This window comes from Episyrphus balteatus, chromosome 4, assembly GCF_945859705.1.
Source record: "Episyrphus balteatus chromosome 4, idEpiBalt1.1, whole genome shotgun sequence".
Lineage (NCBI taxonomy): Eukaryota > Metazoa > Arthropoda > Insecta > Diptera > Syrphidae > Episyrphus > Episyrphus balteatus.
This window is the reverse complement of record NC_079137.1, coordinates 14,886,742-14,909,558: the sequence shown is the minus strand read 5'-3', so window position 1 is coordinate 14,909,558 and position 22,817 is coordinate 14,886,742. Positions and strand designations below refer to the sequence as shown.

Genomic DNA, 22,817 nt, shown 5'->3' with positions numbered 1-22,817 from the left:
GGTATTTTTTTTTCTGATTTTAAACCGGAGATGAATAGGTATCTAAAGACCCATAGACTCCATTAAGATAATGATATTAACAAAATTATATAGAATTATTTAGGACATAAATTGAATTTTATCATTTTTTAAAGCTTAAATAGTTAGTACTTGGTAATTAAAATCTCATTTTATATAGTTTTTATTTTGGAAAAAATTTCAATGCAAGTTTAACCTTTGACATTTAAAAGTTTATCAGTTCACGATTTTAAAACCGCATTTTACACGAGTCTGTATTTTATTATTTTGATTTTGCAATTTACTTCCACGAATTTTCGTGGGGTTTTCTGCTTCAAACACACACTACCACCCCACTTTTCAGAGTTTTCAACAGATGTTTTGAGCTTGTGAGTGAATCATTTTCCATAGCAAGCAAGGATTTGTAGTTATTTTTTTTATGCATACCTCGTATACCTTAGTTGTTGCAAATTGTTGTATAGCTATGTATTTATTTCGAAATGCGAAACAAAATACTTCATTGAAAATGGAATGTGGGTGTAGGATAAAAGAGTGTGGAATTATTTTATGTTTAATTCTGCTTCACAGAATTTAAACTTGTAGATAATTTTTTGTATTTGACTTGTTTTTAAAATAAATTTTCACTTCTTTCTTTCAAAAATTAGAAACTTATAGTTAGTTTTATTCAAAGTATTGTCAAGTATTGCAGCCATGGCAGGAAAGAGGAAACATTAAATCAAGGCTTTAATAATTCATATAGACCCTAATTTCATTCAGTCACTAAATTCAAGTGTTGAGGACTAATTGTTTTTGAAACTTTTCTTCTTCCAATTAATGATTATAAATCCACGTTTTCGTTTTTTCAATACCTTTCACCATCACCAGTTCTTTGAAGTCAGGTCAAGCTTTTGAAAAATAAAATAATTACGTCAATAATAATTGTGAAACATCCTATATATCATCAGATTTGAAACATTAAATTTCACAAACAATACTTAGGTTGTTTTTTTAATAATTTCATAAGTATTTGAAAGTTAAAAGAACAACCTCAAGGCTAGGGAGCAAACACGATTTCGCTTAGTACAAGAAAGATAGACTTTTTCGTAGAACGAAAGACAGGAAGGCGGATTTTTTTTTTCAAATCTGAAAGAAGGGTATTTAAAAAGCTTGAGTCCTAGTTTTGGGGACGCCACCCAAGACCCAACCCCCTGGCGAAATCCTTTATTTTATAAAATGCGACCGATCAAAGTTGTTAGGTAACACAAATATCTCTTTTGTGCAGTGTGCACGCACTTTTACTAGGTGTGGGCAACAGTTTTGAAGTTACGTTAGTTTATTTTTTCAATCTTTTAAATTTTTCTCAGTCCCTTTGATAGTTACATAATTTTTTCTCAGAATTAAAGTTGAATCGCTCATTTCAAAAACCACAACAATTTGAATTTTTAAGCTTAATTTAGCATTTGAGTTTAAAGAAACTCACTGATGTCTAAACTCTAAAATAACCGTCATATTTTATTACTATTAGAGATAATAACGAAAAAAACTCGAAAAATAGTATTGAACATAAGTTGTTTTTCCAAGGAGTAGCATGTAGCATATGTGGTATATAATTAAACCAATATAATCTCTTTTACAAATTTTGTAATGGCTTATTATTGAAAATTATTCTTAAAAAAAAAACATTTATTTACATGTCACATGTATTTATTTGTAATGTTTCATTATTTTAAGGTTTTAAATCATATTCTCTATCATTCTTATTTGGGTTCAGTAACCAATCGTTTCAACAACAACAAAAATCAGGTCTATTTGTAATAATTCCTCTATATTTGTGGCAAATATTATCCAAATTAAAGACTTGAATGTTGTTGAAACAATCAGGACGATGCAAATTTTAAACTCAGCCATATATAACTACACCTGCCATCAAACAGTGCATGGAGAAACCTCTTAAGTGACTAGACGCTGGACTTAAGTTGTTTTTGGAATATAGCCCGATCAATCCAGAAATTTTATTAAAGTTAATTGAAGTACAAAGTTTTTTGATGCAATTAGGTTCTTTTGATGGAGTAGAATATGAAACCACATTTTTACACCAAAATTTGATATGGCGTATCCCCGAAAATGACCCTTGACCCCAGGTAATACGGAAAAAGTGATTTGAGGCGAATTTAATACAATTTTAGTATGTTGTAGTTCATGTGATGCTCATAACAACTCTCTATGGGTGCAACCACCTTGCACCAAGTATACCCCCTCTTAAGTCCGCTTCTTACCCCATTTTTTACTCCATTGTATCCTTTTAATGGGGAGAGTACGATAACTTAGGCGCCTAGAATTGATAACGGCGATAGAATTGGGTGGGGCAATTTTCTAAAAAAAATTTGAAAAAAAATTATTAAAAAAACAACGGCAACACTTACAGCTATGAGAGCCAGAACTGTACACTTAATTTTAATTTATATAAATCAAGTTATTTTAATGAATTGTTTTTAAAGTCAAAGTTTTGAAAAAGAGTTTTTAAAAACACACTTTTTCTAGACTGTGGATATCAATAAGAAATTGATCGATAAAGTATACTGCCTCAGTTGATTTCTAATAATTCTTGCATTCTACATAGCTTTAAACAAAAGAGCAAGCACATGCGACATACATAGTCGTGCATTTAGTTTTTAATACCCAGCAGCAATGTAGATATTCAATACTCAAAAAAAAGTCTTAGTCCCAATTTATTCGCTCTCTATTATATTAAAAGTCTCTATTAAAAATTAGAAAACTGTTCGCATTAAAAATTTTAAAACATCCCTTTTTAAATCACTTTAAACCTAAGAGAGTGTGAGTAAATTGGACCTTTGTTGTTTTTAGCCCTTAAAAACTAGTTTTGAGAAAAACGATTTATCACGGTCTGAAAAGCTAATAAAATGTTGTTATAATTAGAGTTTAATACCATTCCTATGTTCAAATAGTTTGCGAAATATTGCATTTCAAATGGTCAATTTTATCGAAATCCTATATTTTGTGTAGGTAGGCATTAGGGATGTTGCGGATGTGGATTTTTTCACATCCGCGGATGCAGATGCGGATGCGGTTTTTTGAAAGTTAACATCCGCAGATGCGGATGCGGATGTTTAAGATATTATATACAAAATTAATATAAATGAATTTAAATAATGATACAGTTATAAAATACATTTTTTCTATTTGAAAATTACTTAATAAAAAGTAATACCGCCACCTTCTCTGCATCTAGTCGGTTACACAGAGGTTGGTTAATTAAGCCCCACTACTAAATAATTGTTCCTTAGGAAGACTGGCTTGTGGAGTGGGTAGAAATTGTCGTTAAGTTCTTTACTGGCACTTTTTTTTTGTCTGGAAAGAAAGATCACAACAAAAACATTACTGTTAAAAAAGGAGCCAAGTTCTCCTATGTTGAAATTATGCTGGCACAAAAAGTACTGAGATGTAAAAGTGTACCAAGTTCTAAAGTTTGGGTTCAAATTCGTATCAATAAAATTTTGATTGTTCTCTTGACAATTTTTCTTTTAATTACCGATTTTTAAAGTTATTTCAAAAATTGCCAAGTAAACAATCAAAATTTTATTGATACGAATTTGAACCCAAACTTTAGAACTTGGTACACTTTTACATCTCAGTACTGTTTGTGCCAGCATAATTTCAACATAGGAGAACTTGGCTCCTTTTTTAACAGTAATGTTTTTGTTGTGATTTCACTACTTTTTGCAAGGTATGGCTGTAGAATTGAAAATCTCTAGGTATATTTGATGAAAATTCAGTGAAAATGGGCGGTTGCCACGCCCCCTGGCTGAAACTCTCAAACTTTAAATTTTTTCCTTTGTATAAACTACCATCTCTACCATTCTACCAAATTTCAAGATTCTACGATAATCAGAAGTGCTCTTTTATAATTAATGAAAATTCAGCGGAAATGGGGCGTTGCCACGCCCCCTGGCTGAAATTCCCAAATTTTAAATTTTTTCCTTTGTATAAACTACCATCTCTACCATTCTACCAAATTTCAAGATTCTACGATAATCAGAAGTGCTCTATTATATTTAATGAAAATTCAGCGGAAATGGGCGGATGCCACGCCTCCTGGCTGAAATTCTTAAATTTTAAATTTTTTCCTTTGTATAAACTATTATCTCTACCATTCTACCAAATTTCAAGATTCTACGATAATCAGAAGTGCTCTATAATATTTGATGATAATTCAGCGGAAATGGGCGGATGCCACGCCCCCTGAATTGAAAATCTCAAATTTTCGATTTTTCCCTTTGTATACACCACAAGCCCTATCACCGTGTAAAATTTCAAGTTTCTACGTTAACGGGAAGTTCTCCATAATTTTGATGATCTGTCAGTGAGTGAGTGAGTCAGTCAGTCAGTCAGTCAGTTACGGTTTTTGCGATTTTTGAAGCCCTATATCTCAGAAACTACTCATCGTAAAAGGCTGAAATTTTGTGAGGAGTATGGTTTTGACAAGCTCAATAAATGTAGCGAGTTTGAAATTTCTAGCATCTTTGGTGTGGAAGTTAGAGGGGGGTCGAAAATGGCCTGAGTTGTTTCCTGTAAATAAGGGTGTAGTGCCAAAGTTGCTAGAGAACTTGGCTGGGCACTACCGTGCCCCTTGATCTTTATTAATAGCCTCTTTTCACCCCAAATTTTATAATTTCGCAAATTAGGTCAGTTCGAATTCCAAATTCTAAAAATTTCCTATACAATTTAAAATTCGAACTAAGGCTCCAGTAAAATCGGACTATATTTAAGACTTTTGCATTTTTTCTGTGTTTTGCCTAAAAAAATCAGTAACAGATGTATCACTCGGTGTGACTGCCACTTGTACGCGCCATTCGCTGGCTCCACCCAACTTCTTTCTTGTCGCATCTTCTTTGCAGCCGCATCCGCATGAAAATCCGCATTTATTATTGCGGATGCGGATGTCCCAAATCATGTGGAAGTTCCGCATTTGCGGATGCGAATATTCGCAACATCCCTAGTAGGTATATTAAATTTTTCGATATTGAGGGTGTGAGCTCGATGCGATCCAGGATCACTCGACTAAAAATGGAATTCCAAATCCAATATACGTCCCCAAGAATAAAAAGCAACAGCATGTCCTTAATGAACATAAAAAAGCGGTAGATTATTCATAGGTACACAAAAGTACCTCTACATACACTATAATATGTATGTTTGAAACACATTCCTCAAAGTAAACATGCGTAAAGAGCAGTCATCTGATATACATTGTTTCTTTAGGGTTAATGCAGCATCATAATGCATTTGGTTTCGGTCAACATTGCACTTTGACTGACTGCATATCAGTCATCTTTTTGACCGAGCAACAATAAGCTGCTCTCTATTCTGTGTCCTGCAGCTCCTTTTATTACACTTGTAACTTTTGTTAGTTTATAAAATGTCTCATCATATTTAAAACACAGTATTACCTTAAGATATTTATATCTCTGTTTTTTTTTTTTAAGTGAGAACTAATTGACAGTTTTAAAAAGATATTACCAAGTTTAATGGTTAAGTGAGAATATTCAAACTAACGGCCAAGTTTATTAGGTAAGAAACATAACCATATTTTGTTTGAAATTTTCGTGTAATTTTTTTTTAAAGTACATTACATGTATACCTATGTATGTATGCGTATCGTTTATATTAATACATATATGTACATACTTATATTGAATAATAATCTATATCAATTTTACAGCAAATTGCAATCTCGGTAAATAAATTTTAAAAATGTTAAAGGCTCCATGAATGTTCCATAATTGTATTAGTGATGAAAGTAGGTAGAGGGTGAAGCACGTGTGCGTTTAAAAGCAAATAGCTTTTTGCATAATATGGGTGCAAAAAAAAATGAAGCAAATATCATTCATTAACCACAAAAAGGATGCCTCATAAAGAATGTGTACATGTACATTTTTACTTACATACAATTTCTGTGTGAAATTAATAATTAGATATGGTGCTTATGTATCTGTGTTATAAAAATTAGCCATTATTGAAGGTGATGACATTGAAAGAAGCTTACCTACCATATCTAAAAAAAAAATTGAAATAGTAAAAAAAAATCAAAAATTGATATTTTTCAATATTTTTGTCTTAGTTTTAAAATAAATTAAGCTTACTAAAACTTTCTTGTGCAAAAATGTTCGTTGAAATCTGTTTAACGGTTTGCGAGAAAGTCAGAAATCAAAGAAACGGTTTTATGGCAAGTACCGTTAATATCGTTCAAAAATACTTTTTTAATTCAAAATCGTTATAGTCATTTTTACAGTCATTAATGTTAACGAACGTATGCCGTGATTCGACCCCAGGTGTATATCAATTTCATATATTTCTTCTGATGACTTTTTCACCTAAAAAAAACTATTTTTCTATCACTTGTGTATATTGTATGTATATTCTTCGGTATGTGTAGATTTTTGGGGATTTTGGAGATAGTGACAAAAAAAAATTTCTTCTTGGAGATTTTGTACATTGACTCGGCCTTTCCCCCTGAACTAATATTTTGTGGAGATTTTTCCTACATTCTTTTTTGATAATAGTGGTAGCTTTAGCCAACTGCGGGCTAAGCAGTTTAGCTTCCAGCACATGTCCTGCTAACCTTGTAGCGCTAACAGAAACTTTGAGTTCGTTTTTTGTTTACTGAAGCCTATATTAATGGATGGTACTTTCAGAATTAGATGACACCGGCCCACAAAAAATAAAGTTTTCAGTACTTTTGACAGGACTTACCTTTCTTTATGTATAGGTATGTATTTTTGACGTGATGAATCCGAATCTGAAGTCAATTTTGCCAGGACATTTTCAATTTTAAGTAAATAGCAAAAACCACCGATTTTTATGGCTTTTTGCAATTTACTTAAAATGTTTAAGGTGTACAGCCAAAACTTCAGATTCGGATTTAGATTGTCAAAATTCATAAAGATAGGAAGGTCCGGTCAATAGAAAATTGCCACCGTTCAACTCTCAACCACGTGTTTCAGACTGATTTTAATGTTTTGCATTTTGATATATTGTTCACCATTTCAACATCAGGACATTCAATGATATCTAAGATGCACTGGTAAGTTTTTCCTTCTTAATACCTTGACTAAATTTCATGAACTATTTGGTCTTTCGGCCTATTTTGACAATTTTTCACAATGCCGATTTATGGTAGTATAAGAATCCTAAAAATATTAACCGTTGCATTTGAAAGTGGTCTAAGTTCATTTTTTTCATGTTTCCAGATATTTGAAGGTTTGCATCTTTAAGTTTTTAAAGTGTTAGGGAATTCAGGCGATGAATTAAGATTATTAACATTTTAAATTGTAAAATGTAATTAAATTTATTAAAATTGTCAAAAATTAATAGTTTTTTACCCCCAAATGGACTTAAACCACTTTCATGAATAAAAAATTATAAAAAAATAAAAATTAAAACTAGGTCAAAAATAAAGGTCATATTTTTGAATACAAATCATATTTAAATAATTGGATTAGATTGGAATTAAATTAAAAAGAACTTATTTTCAAGAATAATCATATTATAGGAACTGATTCATTTATTTAGTTAAAAAAATAAAATTAAAATTAGACTCCTTTCAAACAAAAAATGATTATAATGCTCTTTTGGTCTTGTGATTATAATACTAAGAGGATGGAAATATCTTTCTTAACTGACCATTAACTCATTTTTTGTTTCCAAAACTTTTTATTTAAACTTTGTAAATAATTCTAATTTCTGTGTTAACAGCCGGTACATACAATAAGGATTGTTTCACACAAACTGACACTTTAAAACTAACACTGAAAACTTTAAAACTAAAAAAAATATTCCTTTTTAAACGAGATAGAATTTGTTTATAGTCGCAAAGTTCAATAAAAACTAATTGAGTAGGTATGTTAAGTTTCAAGATTCGATTTAAATTTAGTCTAATTTTTAAGCATAAATGTTTTTATTCTTCATAAATCACTCCTCAGTAGAATATCCATGTTGTCATTACCAAGCCTTTTTAAACTCATATACGGTGTAAGGTTTCGAATGATTCTAAAAAATATTGACCCAATAAACTTTTCTTAAATCATTCACATCCCTACATTTATTTAGAAATGTGTGCAATATTTTCATATTTTAATTTCATTTATTTTCGTTTCAGACTTTAAATAAATATTCATCATGAATATGATTTACGATGTTAGACACCAAGAAGATCTAAAAAAGACTCTCTCTTATCTATTCTATGAGTGCATGACAAAGTACGATGTGGATTTTCAAGGGGATAATGAATCGATTATTTTACCAACCTCGTGTAAGTTTTGATTATAAATATCTACCTGCGAAATTACAAATTAAAAACTTTAACAAACATTTATTTTATTTAACAGTCTTTCTCACTAGCGCCAGTGATTCCGCTGCCACCTCCGCTAATAATAATGAATCTATCACTTTGTTTGCCGGAACTGCTGAAAACTCAACTAATTTAAACGTGTATAATGAAACATATTGCCCACTTACATTCGACGGATATCTATGTTGGCCTCCAACTTTAGGAGGAAATGTTTTTTCTCAAAATTGCCCTGATTTTGTTGAGGGGTTCAATGCAAATTTTCTGGCACACAAAACGTATGATGAAGAAAAAAAAACAATTTAATTTAACTTTTAAATGCAAATTAGATCAGTTTAAAAATGGGGGGAAGGGGGGGGGGGTTACAATGTAAAAGGTTTCTGGGTATTTTGAATATTGTTTATGTTTGGTGCGGTGGTTCAGAAGTGGGACGGTCAGTTTGTAGCGAAAAATGGATTCATTTATTTATTTTTTTTTTTTTTTGTAGGTAACCCACGAAAGTTTGGGGTTTACATTTTCAACTTTTTATTGCGTTTAAATTTCTAGAAATTATATTTAACGAACTTATAATAAAAACCCTTTGCAATTTCCAGTTGCCTTGAAAATGGCAGTTGGTATCATCATCCCGATAGTGGACAGGAGTGGTCAAACTACACCAACTGCATAGATTACAATGATCTAAAGGTGAAATATAGAACAAAAAACGTTTAACCTTCCTGAATAACATATTTTATAAATTGTTTCCATTTAGTTCCGGTCTTTTATTAATGAACTTTACGTAAAGGGATATGGACTCTCTTTGATTTCGTTAATCTTGTCACTGATGATATTTTTAGGATTCAGGTAAAGGTGTTATTAAAAAGGCTACAAAGTTTCTTAATTTAGTAATACAAACTTATTTAGGTCACTGCGTTGTACAAGAATACGCATCCATGTGCATTTGTTTGCATCTTTAGCCTTGACATGCATTGCATGGATAGTTTGGTATAAAATGGTTGTAGAAAGGCCTCAGGATATTCGTGATAACCCAGTAAGTAGTTTGGAAAACTTATTTTATACTTGCAATTTGTTTAATATTTCGCATTCCAAAGGAATGGTGTATTGCACTTCATTTGGTTGTGCATTATTGTATGCTTGTGAATTACTTCTGGATGTTTTGTGAAGGATTACATCTTCATTTGGTGCTTGTTGTGGTAAGTTTTGAATTTAATTTGCATAGAAAAACAAATGTATGTTTCATGTAATATATAATTGTGTAAGTTTTCAATTATAAATGTTTTTGTGGCAATATATTTTATTTATAGGTATTTGTGAAGGACACTGTTGTAATGCGATGGTTTATTTTGTTTGGATGGCTATCGCCATTGCTCGTTCTTAGCGGTTATGCTGTTGTTCGTTTTTATCATCCAACGGATTCAGCACATCAGTGAGTACCTATGTCTTATTTTACTTTAAATATAATAAATGTCTCCTTAATCAGGGTTAAATCTGTAAATAAATTAGTTGTTAGCAGAGTTCTACTTAAATACATATACTTTACAAAATAATGGGCTCGGATTTTTTTAAGAACGGAACACTTATAGCCCACACAAATAGCTCTTTAAATAAGGGTCACCATGACGTATACGTAACATTTTTTTTTATAGAAAAAGTCAAACAGTAATATAAAACTTGTATCACTCAAATTTGTTTGATCATTTTTGCATCTTTATTAATGATTTTCAACAATGGTTGTAAATTATAGCCAGAATATGCTTTATCTTCGAAAATATTAAACAGTTATAATTTTTGTTTTGATAGATTTGTATTTAAGGGGAAAAATATTACATATTTAGAAAATTCATTGAACTTTTATGGAACGAATTTTATGATTTCTCGAGAACGGATTTTTTCATTAATTTTTGTTTGTTCCCGCCCTCGAGAAGATAAGAAAGAAATTGATAAATATTGAACATTGTGTTACATGCTGGTTCCGGTAACACCAGTATAGTATAGTTTTGTTTGTATTAAAGCTAAAAGTCTGACTGTTCTTTCAAGATCTGAAATTATGTAATGTAGCAGTTGCTTCTTTTAGAGTATCGACCAAACAGATGCAAACATTTCAATCAGCGAGTTATATTGTTACCCAAGATGTTGCAGTCGCAATGACTCTACAGTTTGTTAAATTCTGCCCAACCCAATTTTATCGAGCTATGTGAAGATATTTCCGCCGATGACAAACACGCAAGTTGCATTCCGGGCGTACAAAAGTATTTCTGATGAAAAACATTTCACGTGAAACTCGGGATAGGGCTTATATGCGGATAATTTTTTGCAAAAATTTGCGGACTTACGTTAATAATGGCGAATAAAACGGCCAAAATCTGGATTAAGAGTCAAAAACCCATTTTTTGAAACGGAGCTATTCTAGCATCTTAAATTAAAAACAAAAATTAAACTTCATAAACGAAAAATATAGGGCTAAATTCATAGTTGTTAACTGAAACTGGAGTTAATCCAATGCAATTCAAATTTGATAAACTCGAGTTCTTCTTAAAAGCAGTTTAAACAGTGTTTTATAAATACGTCCCATAATTTTCAGTGAATTCGTTATATCGAAAAATTCGTTGTATGGAAACTATTTTTTTCAACTTAAAAACAAACATTGGCTGAGTTCATTAACGAACCAAAAATTTGCATCAAAAATATTTCTGGTGCAAACGTTATGCTTTGTTGGCAAGGTAGTGTTCCTTTTCATACAAAAAGTTGTGACGCAAATCAGTGTTGCGTTTATGAATTCAGCTCTTCGCTTATGAACTTATAGAACTGTTTATCCCAACACTTTAACTTCTTTATTATTTTGTTTAAGCTGCTGGATGTCAGAAAGTGATAGCATGTGGATTCTTACTATTCCCGTTTGCATTTCACTGATGTCGTCTTTTGGTATAAATATAACAAAAAAAAAAAAAAAATAAATAATCATCAGATACTTATTGAATAATATTTTTCTGCTTATATTTTAACAGTGTGTCTCATCAATGTGTTAAGAGTGATTGTTAGAAAGCTTCATCCAAAGTCAGCTCAACCTGCTCCATTGGCTATTCGAAAAGCAGTTCGAGCCACTGTTATTTTGGTATCAAACATTATTCGTTACACAACTATTTAAAATAATCAAATCGACTTTGTATTTTTTCCTAGATTCCTCTTTTTGGACTTCAACATTTTCTAATTCCATATCGTCCAGATAGTGGAACAACACTAGAACGTTTCTATCAAATAATGTCCGTCGTACTTGTGAGTCTACAAGGATTCGTTGTATCATGTTTATTTTGTTTTGCAAACCATGATGTTGCATTTGCAACAAGGAGTTTCTTGAATCGCTGGTTTCCGAGTCTTGTATCTCCTCCACCACCAGGAACAAATACCGGACAATTGGCTACAACAACCCCGAGTAGAGAGTTGGGAGTTTAAAGGAGATAATGATTTACTTATTATTATTTTTTTTTTTTTTTTCAATGTGATAAGACTTAATTTAGTAGTAGACGTAAAAATAATAAGAGTGGGCCCCCAAATTAAAGGTACAAACAAAAAATAATAATAACCATCTTAGAGGAGTCTATAGAGGTTAAATTCGAATACGCAAGGCAATATAAAATTATTTCGATCTAAAAGACTAATTTGAACTGCCTTGAATGCTTTGAACAACAGAAGCAGGTTGAATGAAAAGTAAAAAAAATATTTGTCATATTTTACCAATAACAAAAATCAAATGATTTTCAACATATAAAATAACTTCTTTGGCTCCAACTGAGTGTAAACAGAAGTTAGAAACATTTTTTATTTTGTAATTTGAATTTTTGTCCTTGATACAATAAATATAAACAAATACTATAAAAGATCAAATAAAGGTTATTTCTAAATAATAAACTTAACTGTTATAGATACTTAAAAAAATAAACACAAATATTTATAAATCCAGAGCACGATTGAATTCAATTATTTTTTGACACACTAATTTATCATTTTCCGCTAATTCTTCTTCCAATTGTGCCCGCAAATGCTGCAAATTGGGCATTGTCTGGCAGTCAGGAATATTCAATAGACTATGAAATATTACATCCCAAAGTGTTTTATTGAGATATCGAGGCACATGTGTTCTATGCGTCCATCCGGTTGGTTTCTTTGCAAGTTCCATGTATTTTCCAAACAACAACACATGTATGACACCAGCTAGGCCGAATAAATCTAATTGGTAGGTCCATGGACGTTTCTCACACATTTCAACGCATTTAAAACTTTCATTATCATGGGAGTATGTGAATATTTGGCCTTTCGGAAACAAACTCATGTCAATGGAATTTCCAAAGTCGATAAGCTGAAGTGTAGGTTGTTTTCTACCGAAAACCAATCTAATATAGAAAACAAAATTGTTTTAAATGTTTCCTGTTTGAATAATAAAAAAAAACTATTTATTCAAAATCTACTTACTTTTCCATTAGAATAAAATTATCCGGTTTGATATCAGCATGAATGATGTTTGATGCATGAAGATGATCCATTATGAGTAATAATTGACTCGTCATATGCATCACAACGTACTCATCAACATTTTTTAAAGTTTCTTTTTTGATTTTATTACAAACAGAGATGAGTGATCCGTAGCGGGCGAATTTCGAAAACAAAATGCTTGCGTTATTTCCAATCAGTCCATAATCGATTTTCATGAAACCAGACATCTAAAATTAAAGAATTCAAAATCTAGAGTGTTGTTGGTTCAATTGTTTCAACAACAACAAAAATTGGCTCTATATTCACGTTCACACAGTTAAAAAAAAACAAAAGTAAGAAAAGGGTAATAAACATTCACATCCGTTGATTTCCTGATGTAGATTTGCTTAGAAAATGTAGTGCGGGGAGCAAATGCGTTTTATTGGGGAGCAAATGGCGTCTGTACGTTATTCTTCCAATAAACGGATAAATTTATGTGTGTTCCTATACAGTGCCCGACAAAATTCTTCGTACGATGCACAAATGTGTTTATTTATTTTTTTTTTTGTGTCTCCAATTGAAAGATTTCAGTTCTTAACTGAGTCCACTTTTAAGGAAATTGGAAACAGAGTTATTGTTTTTATGTACGAAGAATTATGTTGGTCATTGTAGTTCAGGTAATATTAATTAAATTGTAAGGTTACGTACGTAGAAAATTAATCACAAGAAGATAATAAAAATGGGGCCTTTCAAGGTCTAAGATCGAGTTTAAACTCCGCAAGATTCGAGTACCGGATTCGTCTGAGACATTGGATGTACGGTGGGAAGGCAAATAAAAGGGAAGAAGTTTTCAAAGATCGCAGGGGTTAGTTATTAAAAACAAAAATTGAATTATAAAGAATTGGACATTCCACAGATTCAATTAGAAGTCGGTAAAAGTTTTCAGATTTATTAGTTTTAGACAATCTTAATGGAGAGGAATGATTAAAGGATCTTGCCATGGAGTTGAATCATTAAGATGGGAATGAATTGATTGAAAAATAAGTAATAACGGTGATATTATGTGCTTGCGTGAAAATTTCATTGATTGGCAGTTGGTAACGTTTAATTCTAATTTTTTAAGACACCAAGCTGAAGTTGCTACCGCTGATATTGTTTAAAAAAACCTAGTATCGTCAGCATACAATGTAATATGGGAATGCTTAAGACCCTATCGATGTCATTATTGTAAAGATAAAATGTATTCTTGAGGTAGAAAGTGCAGTGATGGAAAAATAATTAGAAACACGATCTTTCTTTTCAAAAAGTATGTGTGTTCATAATATAAGTAAAAAATATAAGAAATATTTATTAGCGGATGCATTTGAAGAGCTTGATGTTTTATTAAGGATCTCCACTTTATTACACATTCTTTTTTTTAAATATAAGGGGTTGGTCTGCCAGGAAATCTTTTATTATTTTTTTTATTTTTTATTTTTAACATGCAGCATTTTTCGAGGACTGCAATCACATAAACCAACTTATAGAAATTAGTTGGGGATAGTTCTTTTTATTAATTGTACGTTTAATTCATTGACCAAGTTTGGCAAATGTAAATGCTAAAAAACAAAAACAGGATATTCCTTAATAATTTTTCCTCCTTGTTTCTAATTATATTTCCATACAAAATTGGACTATATTTTAGATTTTTTGAAATATTTTTCTTTATTGGATGAATTATAAAATTATTTTCTTAAAATGTTGCAAGGATTATAATATCATCGCTCGTGTTTGCTAAAAATTTGTTTAATATTTTGTATTTATAGTAGTACTGTAGCTTAAAAGGGGTTATAGAAACCATTTTGAAGCGCACGTTATAAGATTGGTTTTTTAGGTAGGAAGTGTTAGAATATTCATTTGCGTACAAAATCCACTTAGCTCAAATTACTTGTTGTTATAAGTATTAAGTTATCTGTTGTTTATTTGTTTTGTGAAAATTTCTAAAATGTTTTTATTCCTTATTAAATTGTTATCAAGCTCAGACGTTATTGTTGTTATTAAAGAGTTCTTTATAAGACGAAGACTTTTATTTTATCAAGAAGGAATCAGCAGGAAGAATCACACTGATGTCATTTGGCCCACGAGAGTATTATTCGCCAAGTTGACTCAACTTATTTTCAGACTGGTGATTAGGTGCAAAATTGGAGACGGGTTACAAACAGAGCTATTCGGCCAAAATTACTTAAATATTAACATAACATACATAGGTTTGATAAACCTACTCGAAAAAAAATAAAAATAAAATTTCAACAACTTACCATTTCCGTGGTGTGCAGTCTGCTCTCCAATTCCAAACAAATATAGTACTCCCATAAGTTAGCTGGCCGCTCTTGTTTCAATGCAAATATTTGTCCACTCTCAGATTCTTTTGCACTGTAAAATTAAAAAAAATCAAAATTTTTTGCCACTAATGATTTAAAAACAAAAATTACCTATAAACCGATCCGAATGTACCTTCTCCAATCAGCTTAATAATGTGAAACACTTTATCATTTAGTTCCACTGAATTATCTTTCTTCAGAGACTTAATCTTCCCCACCAATTTACAGGTTGGTAGATTTTCAATAAACGATATAATATCAACTTGACCTAAAAATGCATCTTTCAACTTTTTATTAAATGGATTAACATCTCTTGCAACACAAAAATTATCAATAACATGTTGAGTTTGATCCATATCAATTTCTTGATGTACAAAGTAATCGTCATCGCATTCATCTTGAGGTTCAGGACTCCAAGCATGCCGTGCAACTTGTGGTGTTTTGGGAGTTTTTGTATAGTAAATACTTTTTCCAAAAACATCAGGCTCTTCGTCTGATTCGGCGATGTCAATACATTCAGTTGCACGAGGAACTTGCTTTTTTAGTAATTGGCTGGTGGAAGTAGACGAAGAAGCTTCTGATTTTACACTGAAATTTGTTCCTGGCCGAATGAATTCATCAGGAATTGATAATGATGACGAAGGTATAGATGTCGATGGAGCACTTATATTGATTGATTCTTTTTTAATCTGCGATTGATGAAGTTCAAAATTTGGCATATTGTCAACTATGTTTATAGATTCTCTTTCAATCTGAGATTGATGTAGGTTATGATTCGGCAGCAATGTAGAGTTCTTAATCATGCTCAGATTTACTGCAAATGCTTCCGTTCGTATATTTTCTTCAAAAAAACAATCTGCCTTAAATAGAGATTCTCGGGTTGGTATTGAATTTCGTTCAGCATTATTTTTCATTGTGGTTTTCTTTGAATTCTCAATTGAACTAAGACTTTTGAGCTCCGGTGAGGAGTAGTTAGCTAGAAGTTTATTTGTTTCAGAGGTGGAATGATTTTTCGATTTTATGTTTGATGACTCAGGCTCTTCAAGACCAAGACGAGATATCTTTTTTGACAAATCATGGTTCATCGTGTCTTCGTGTATTTGGAATTTTGATGTAGCTCCTGTTGCTGTTGTAGTTGTAGTGGATTGATTAAAGTTTGGAAGGAAAGAAATATTTTTTTGAACAACTGATCGTTCTTCATTGGCGACAGTGGGCATCTTAAAAAAGGACTTTTTATGCACGTCTGGTGGAGATAAATTAAACATAAAAGAAGACTTTTCAAAATTCTCTTTATCCTCAATAGAGTTTTGTTTTGTCTTAAAACTCGTAAGGAGACTCATATTACTTCCTACGTTCGTGGATGGAGCCTCTTTTGGTTTGGTACTTTCATTTGGTTGTCTATTCTTTGACAAATATGCCACAAACGAATCTTCAGCGGGTTTATTTTCCCCAATAGCCACACTGGGAAACCCAGATAGGAATGAATCCTTTGTTGTTTGTTTGTATTTTCCGCCAGGGGATAAATTTAAAGACATGTCATTGGAAAATCCGGGTAAAAATGAATTATCTTTTGTTTGTTTTTCATTGCAATCTATATTGATTGCGCATTTAGTTGATAAATTTGGCAAAAACATTGAATCTAAAGTTTTGCCTTTCAAATCGTCAGTGAAAAATGATCGAGATGGAGTTTTAGCCACGTCCGAAACACGTTTAACTATACGTTCGGGTGTGTCATCTAGTTTCAATCTTGATGGGACAGGTGAGTTTTGGAATTTCATGAAAGCTGAAGATGAGAAAATTGAATTATTCAAAACAACTGCTGATGGGGATTTGGGTGCAGATTGAGGTTTTTCCATATTTGTTGAAAGTTTATCGAAGAAACTCACTTCATTTTGAATTTTTGACGAAGACATTGACGAAATAGCTTTCCTTTCGGCTTGGTCGTTTTTTATTGAAGGAAGTCCTTTATCCTCAACTTCAGGATTAAGTTGTCTCATTTTCGTGATTAAAATCTTAGGGACAGTCTCAGTTTTATCTTCGAAAACTCTGACAGCTGGCATTAAAGGTACAGTGTCTTCTGGTTGTTCCAGACGAGATATCTCATTAGGGTTCGTCTTTGCAGCAGACGAAAGAGACGTATCTTTATTGTGTTGACGAATTGATATCATCAATTTTTCACTCGTATCTCTATCGTTAAATGATTTGTTCTCGTCAACAGTTTCCAAGGTGCATACATTTGCCATCAATGGCAGTCTCGACTGATGAACTTCCAGTTCAAAGTCGGGTGAATTTATGGAGAGTTTAGTGCTGCCAGTCGAACCGGTTGCATGTTCTGAAGTTTCCATAATGGTAGACAGTTGCTTGCCACGCATAGTGAGACCAGGATCGTAGTCAGGTGATAAGGCTAACGATGGAGCTAAATTTTGAATAATCGGGGCAACAGGAGTCGGGGCAATATTTTCCACTTCAGACAAACTAAACTGTATTTGTTGTCTAGTTTCGGTGGTGGGTTGTTGATTGGTAAGTTTGACACTTTTACCTGGAGCTTTTGGTGTACTTATAGAATGCGGTTTAATGAAACAATTGAAGACCTGAGTTGAACACGTTTCATTTGCTTCGAAATTATTTTCCTCATCTTCGAAAATTTGAAAAGCTATCTTCTGTGGCTCAGCGGGAGTAACTGGCGGAGCTGGTGGCGATGAAGGAGGTTTGAAAGCAAATTCTTCAGCAATTTCCTCCCGAAAGGACGAAATATTACTAACGTCTTGAATTTCTGGCAAATTTGGCTTCTTTAAAATACTTTTACGATATTGGCGATTTGATGGTGCGGGTAATTCTTCGAACGTTTCTTTTGCTTTCTCTTCCACCTCGTGTATAACATTCTTAGAAATATGCACGGGAGCAATGGATTTTCGTGTGGGAAAGAAACTTTTCCTTCTCACACCATCCAATGGCGTACACATAGTCTCTTCCATTTCCTCTGTAATGGCAATAGTCTCATTTTGATCGTATTTGAATTTCTTTTTGCCATCCTTCCATCGTTGGTATAATATTTCTTCAAACTGCAATTCGTTTCCTGGTGATGGATAAGAAAGTTTAATATCAATTGCCATCTTTTCATGTGCTGAATTTTTGAGAGGATCAAAATCTGTAGATTTAAATGAATCCTTATCATCTATGGGCAGATTTTTTTTAGCAAAATTTGGATACATTCTTATGCCTGATTGTATATCGGCTTTCCAGTAGGAATCGTATTTTTTTGTAAATTTATTTTCGATATTTCTCTTTTTGCACCAAAAATAACAACCAAGTTCTTCGAGGGAGAACTCCATATTTGGTCTAGGATAGATCAAACACTTGTCGTAAGATGGATATAATCCTTTTGTTATCTCATTCTCTATCGTAACAGGAATTATCCACTCTTCTTGAGGTTGATTGGATGGTACGAAACCATCTAAATATATAAAAGGTCCCAAATCGGCTGATTTCTTTTTCAGCGGAGAATTAACTTCTTGATCTTCGAGAATTTCAAATCCAAGGGCGGAGCGTGGTTCAGAAGTGAAAAGTTTTTTCTTTCTGGCAAGTGGTTTGTTCCAAGGTCCAGCTTCTTTTAAATTCTCCTGATTACGTGTGCTGTCTAGGATTACTTTCACTACAGATGTGTCAGAAGCGAATTCAGCAGTGGGATTCAAATCACAAGGCAGTTGCTCGTCGTCGTTAAAGACTTGTATGGAATTTTGTTTTTGTGATGGTCGAGAGGATTTAACCTTAAAAATAGAAATTGAAGAAATTCTAATTAAATATGAAAATAATTATACCAACGGTTGTTTCAATTTTTGTTATGACCTATTACATTTAAATTTTTCACTTTTTTATCAGTCGTGTTCACTGAAACGCGTCTCAAGATAATTAAATTTAAATGTAAATTCGGTTTTTATTTAAAAGCATATTTATATTGAAAAGTGTAATCATAAGGTTAAATAAGTATGTATAATAAATTTCCACTTAGAAAAAATCACTAAGGGCTGAATTCATAGTCTTCACTCAAGTTGAGATTTTAGCAGGCTTTTAGTTACAGCTCACATCTCTTCAGCTGCTGAAGAAAACAAAGTCATATCTCTTTTTCAGTCTTAAAAACAAGCAACATGGGAAAATGCAGGAATAGAAAGATGCTTTTTAAAGAAAGAGAGGTTTAACTACCCTGCAATTTGACCAAGGTAGAATCGTGTTAGAATCGCAACAATCAAAACACGTTTATGCCTGGCGAGATCTCGTTCGTAGCATTGGTGGGCTGTTTCTTAGAGCCCCCGCACACTACAAACTTTTTATCGGCCGACAGTTTAGTCGGTCTCTTAATCATAATGAAAATGTATGAGAGTTCGCACACTACAACGATTGAGTATCGGCCGATCAAAAAGTTTGTTTGATCGAAAAAAAAGTTTGTTTTGCTACACAATTGCCTTTAAACTAAAATATTTCCTAGCGACCCGACTGTTTAGTCGGCTGCCTGTGCGCACACTAGGAGCCAAACTCGACTAAACTATCGGCCGATAGAAAGTTTGTAGTGTGCTGGGGCTCTAAGAAACAGCCCACCAATGCTACGAAAGAGAAAGCGTTAGTTGGAAGCACTGCTGGGACGAGACCATGTACTTCCAAAACAGAAAGATCGGAGGAGGCAGCAAAAACAGAAGGTGCCAAGAAACGAAAAAACAATAGCCTTGACAACACCCCGATCGAACTACAAGTTGCCTTTTTAAGTCGTGACGGTCCTGATGAAAAAATTACGGCTGAAAATTGGTTACTTGTAGAAAACGAGACCTTTAAGGCTATGGTGGCGAAACTAGAGAACGATAATTCTGAGGACTATGTATATCTTTAATGGGGCTGGATTAAACGAAACATAGAACCAACATTTCAAGACAATTCATTAGAAAATAAGATCAAAAAATTATTTTTTTTTTAGTTTTAACGTCAAGTTTGTGTTTTCTACAAAAAAAATTCATCGAAATCTGTTCAGTCGTTTATGAGAAAACCAGAATACAAAAAATTGGTTCTATGGCATGTACTATTTATACTAATTTTTTTTTTTTTTTTGCATCTAAAGTCGCTCTAACGATAGCGAAGTCGTTAGAGCCTTTTTTGAGAAAAAGTACCGTTAATTAAGGTGCTAAACAAGTTCAAATGTTCCCTCTAGAAAGAACTGTCAAAAGTTTCTAAGGAAATTATTGAGACCATTCAAGTTGTATTGCTTGAATTCCCAAATGGCTTTCTTAGGAATCTTCTTTTAAGCGGAATTGGTACCGCAGCCGTCTAACGATCTTTTAAAATTTGGATTAGTTTTCAAAATATGATGAATTTTATCGTCAGTAAAATAAGGCAAACAGTTGCTTTTTCCAGAAAGACTTATAAAATATTTGTTCACTGATTTTTGATGTTGTTTTCGATTGGGCGCCAAGACGCGTTCGGAAGCATTCATAAGTTTTCTGAAAGTGTTTTATTCACCCGAAAGTGATTCAAGTTGTTTTATTGGTTTTCAGAATGAGTGAATCCTTGAGTGAAACCAATCGAAAACGACATAAGATTGTCAACCTAGAATTTGTTTTGAAACAATAATATTAATAAATCAAATTGAAGATAACAAGTCCCGCTGTTTCAGCGAATGATTCTTCTCAAACCATAACAACAACGTTCAATGAAAGCAGCATTCAGGGCACCAGTTATTTTCATAGAATACGAGCTCAATTAGTGCACTAAATCTGAATGTATTTCCAATAATGTTTAGATAAACCTTCATCAACTTTTGTCCAACGCTGCATTTTCTTAACGTTTATCTTATTCAAGCAACCATTTTGAATACCTAACCCATGTTTTCGCATGTTACCCGTTGCACAAAATGTTCTTCTGTTCTTAAGACCCATCGTCTCGCAATCATCTTTATTTCATGTTGTTCATTGTTATGAATCCTAAACTTGCCCTAAAGTTCCTATATTGCAAGTAACAATAAAGGCAATTTCTATATGCACTCGGGGCAATCAATCCTGTTCAACTCGAAATGTCAAGTCAAACTTTGTTGGTTAATAATGGTCGAATTAGAGAAATGTCGAAAATGAATATCCGATTTTTTTTTTTTTTTTTTTCAATTTTCGTAATTTTTGTCTGACTGTTTTCCATCCTCTGGGAAAAATCTTACACAACAATTTTTTTTAATAAATTCTACAAGTGCAAAAGAAGATTCATCCCATGAAATTACAAAAAATAAGCAGAGTAAATGATGTGCCCTTACTCGGTCCGATAAAAATTGGTAGTACAGACCTTATGGGAAAGCTTTTTTTAAAATCAGTGGGACCTAACGATTGCCTAAAAGCAATTCACAAAGAAACTTGCCCCTGAAGCACACAAGTTCATGAAATAAAATTTTTATTTAAAAATGAAGAAGGTAACCCTTTATGCAGCTTTTTCAAATTCAAAATACGTATTACAGCAACATTATGGTAGCTTGTTTGAAAAAGGTACTTAGGAATAAGAAAAGAGTGCGAGTGAGAGACAAACATCCCTATCTTCCCTTTACTGCCAATTTGTGGAGTGCACAACTACTACATCACGTATCTGCGTCACACTAGTGATCCGCCTGTGGCCCTGTGGCGTTGGCCGGATTTACCTCAGAAAAAGGTGGCAAGTCTCCCGGTTTTGTATTTTTTTTTTTTAAATAATAATGATTTTTAAGTGCATTAAATAGGTGCAGATTAACAAAAAATTTAATGTTATTGAGTCCCCGCGTTAACAAGTTGATTGAAAACAGAAGTCAAGAAAAACTGCGTACAGTCGATTTCAGTGCAAGGACAATGATAGAAGGTAGAATTCTCTAGGTTTGGGTTTATTTTTCCTCTTCAAACAACGGTAATACTGTCCGTGTCCAAATCCCCATTGTAACGTGAAGCCAATAGCTGTGTTTTTACTTGCGATATAGGTACATTATATAAAGTTATGCATTCGTACAAAAAAAAAGTTGAGATAACATTTTTCCATGACATTACGATGGTAGAGAATGCCAAAAAAGTGGGTCCCGGAAGTCCGTCTGTCTGTCAGTCTGTCTGTCTGTCTTTATAAGGAGCTACATCCTAAACGGATGGACCGATTAATGTCAAACTTGGTATGTAGCGTTACTTGGCTACTCTCCAGAGGGGTTTTTGGAATTAATTTTTTTGGACAAAAAATAACGGTACTTGTCATGTACCGATTTTAGTAAAGTTGAAATTACTCAAAAACGGCTCCAACGATTTTGTTTAAAAAATTCAAGTGTTAGTTTTAAGATAATGAAAAAAATTTTGTTTGAAAATCATTATTAACGGTACCTGCCATAGAACCGTTTTTTTTTTTTCAAATCCGATTATCTCCGAAACTGCTTAATCGATTTCAACGAAACTTTTTGTGAAGAAGCATTTTTATACATATGTAGACTAAATTTTGAAAAAAATAATTTTTGGATTTTAAAAAAAAATTTGCAAATTTTTTTTTGAAAAATCAAATTTTCGAAAACGGGGCATTGAATTTTATTGAAATTTTGTTTTTAGATATTGATTAGTGATTTCTACAAAATGGCATACCAATTTATTTTAAAACTTTTTTTC

General features: G+C 32.5%; 2 protein-coding genes across 2 annotated transcripts in view; one reads left to right on the top strand and one right to left on the bottom strand.

Moving 5' to 3' along the window:
- The first annotated feature begins 5,501 nt into the window (after window positions 1-5,501).
- On the top strand, window positions 5,502-11,842 carry LOC129917955 (calcitonin gene-related peptide type 1 receptor). Its single transcript, XM_055998213.1, has 11 exons — window positions 5,502-5,586; window positions 8,174-8,326; window positions 8,403-8,640; window positions 8,956-9,046; window positions 9,114-9,205; window positions 9,266-9,392; window positions 9,454-9,555; window positions 9,667-9,788; window positions 11,211-11,284; window positions 11,368-11,474; window positions 11,540-11,842. The coding sequence occupies exons 2-11, from the start codon at window positions 8,194-8,196 to the stop codon at window positions 11,810-11,812; spliced, it is 1,359 nt and encodes a 452-aa protein (XP_055854188.1). The 5' UTR covers window positions 5,502-5,586; window positions 8,174-8,193; the 3' UTR covers window positions 11,813-11,842.
- LOC129917952 (uncharacterized) overlaps window positions 11,539-22,817 on the bottom strand; it is a 26,482-nt gene continuing 15,203 nt past the window's right edge. The window contains exons 4-7 of the mRNA XM_055998209.1: window positions 15,301-18,956; window positions 15,127-15,241; window positions 12,830-13,077; window positions 11,539-12,750 (exon numbers count right to left, since the gene is read on the bottom strand). Coding sequence (XP_055854184.1) covers window positions 12,309-12,750; window positions 12,830-13,077; window positions 15,127-15,241; window positions 15,301-18,956 — 4,461 coding nt within the window. The 3' untranslated portion in view covers window positions 11,539-12,308. The remainder of the gene's footprint in view (window positions 12,751-12,829; window positions 13,078-15,126; window positions 15,242-15,300; window positions 18,957-22,817) is intronic.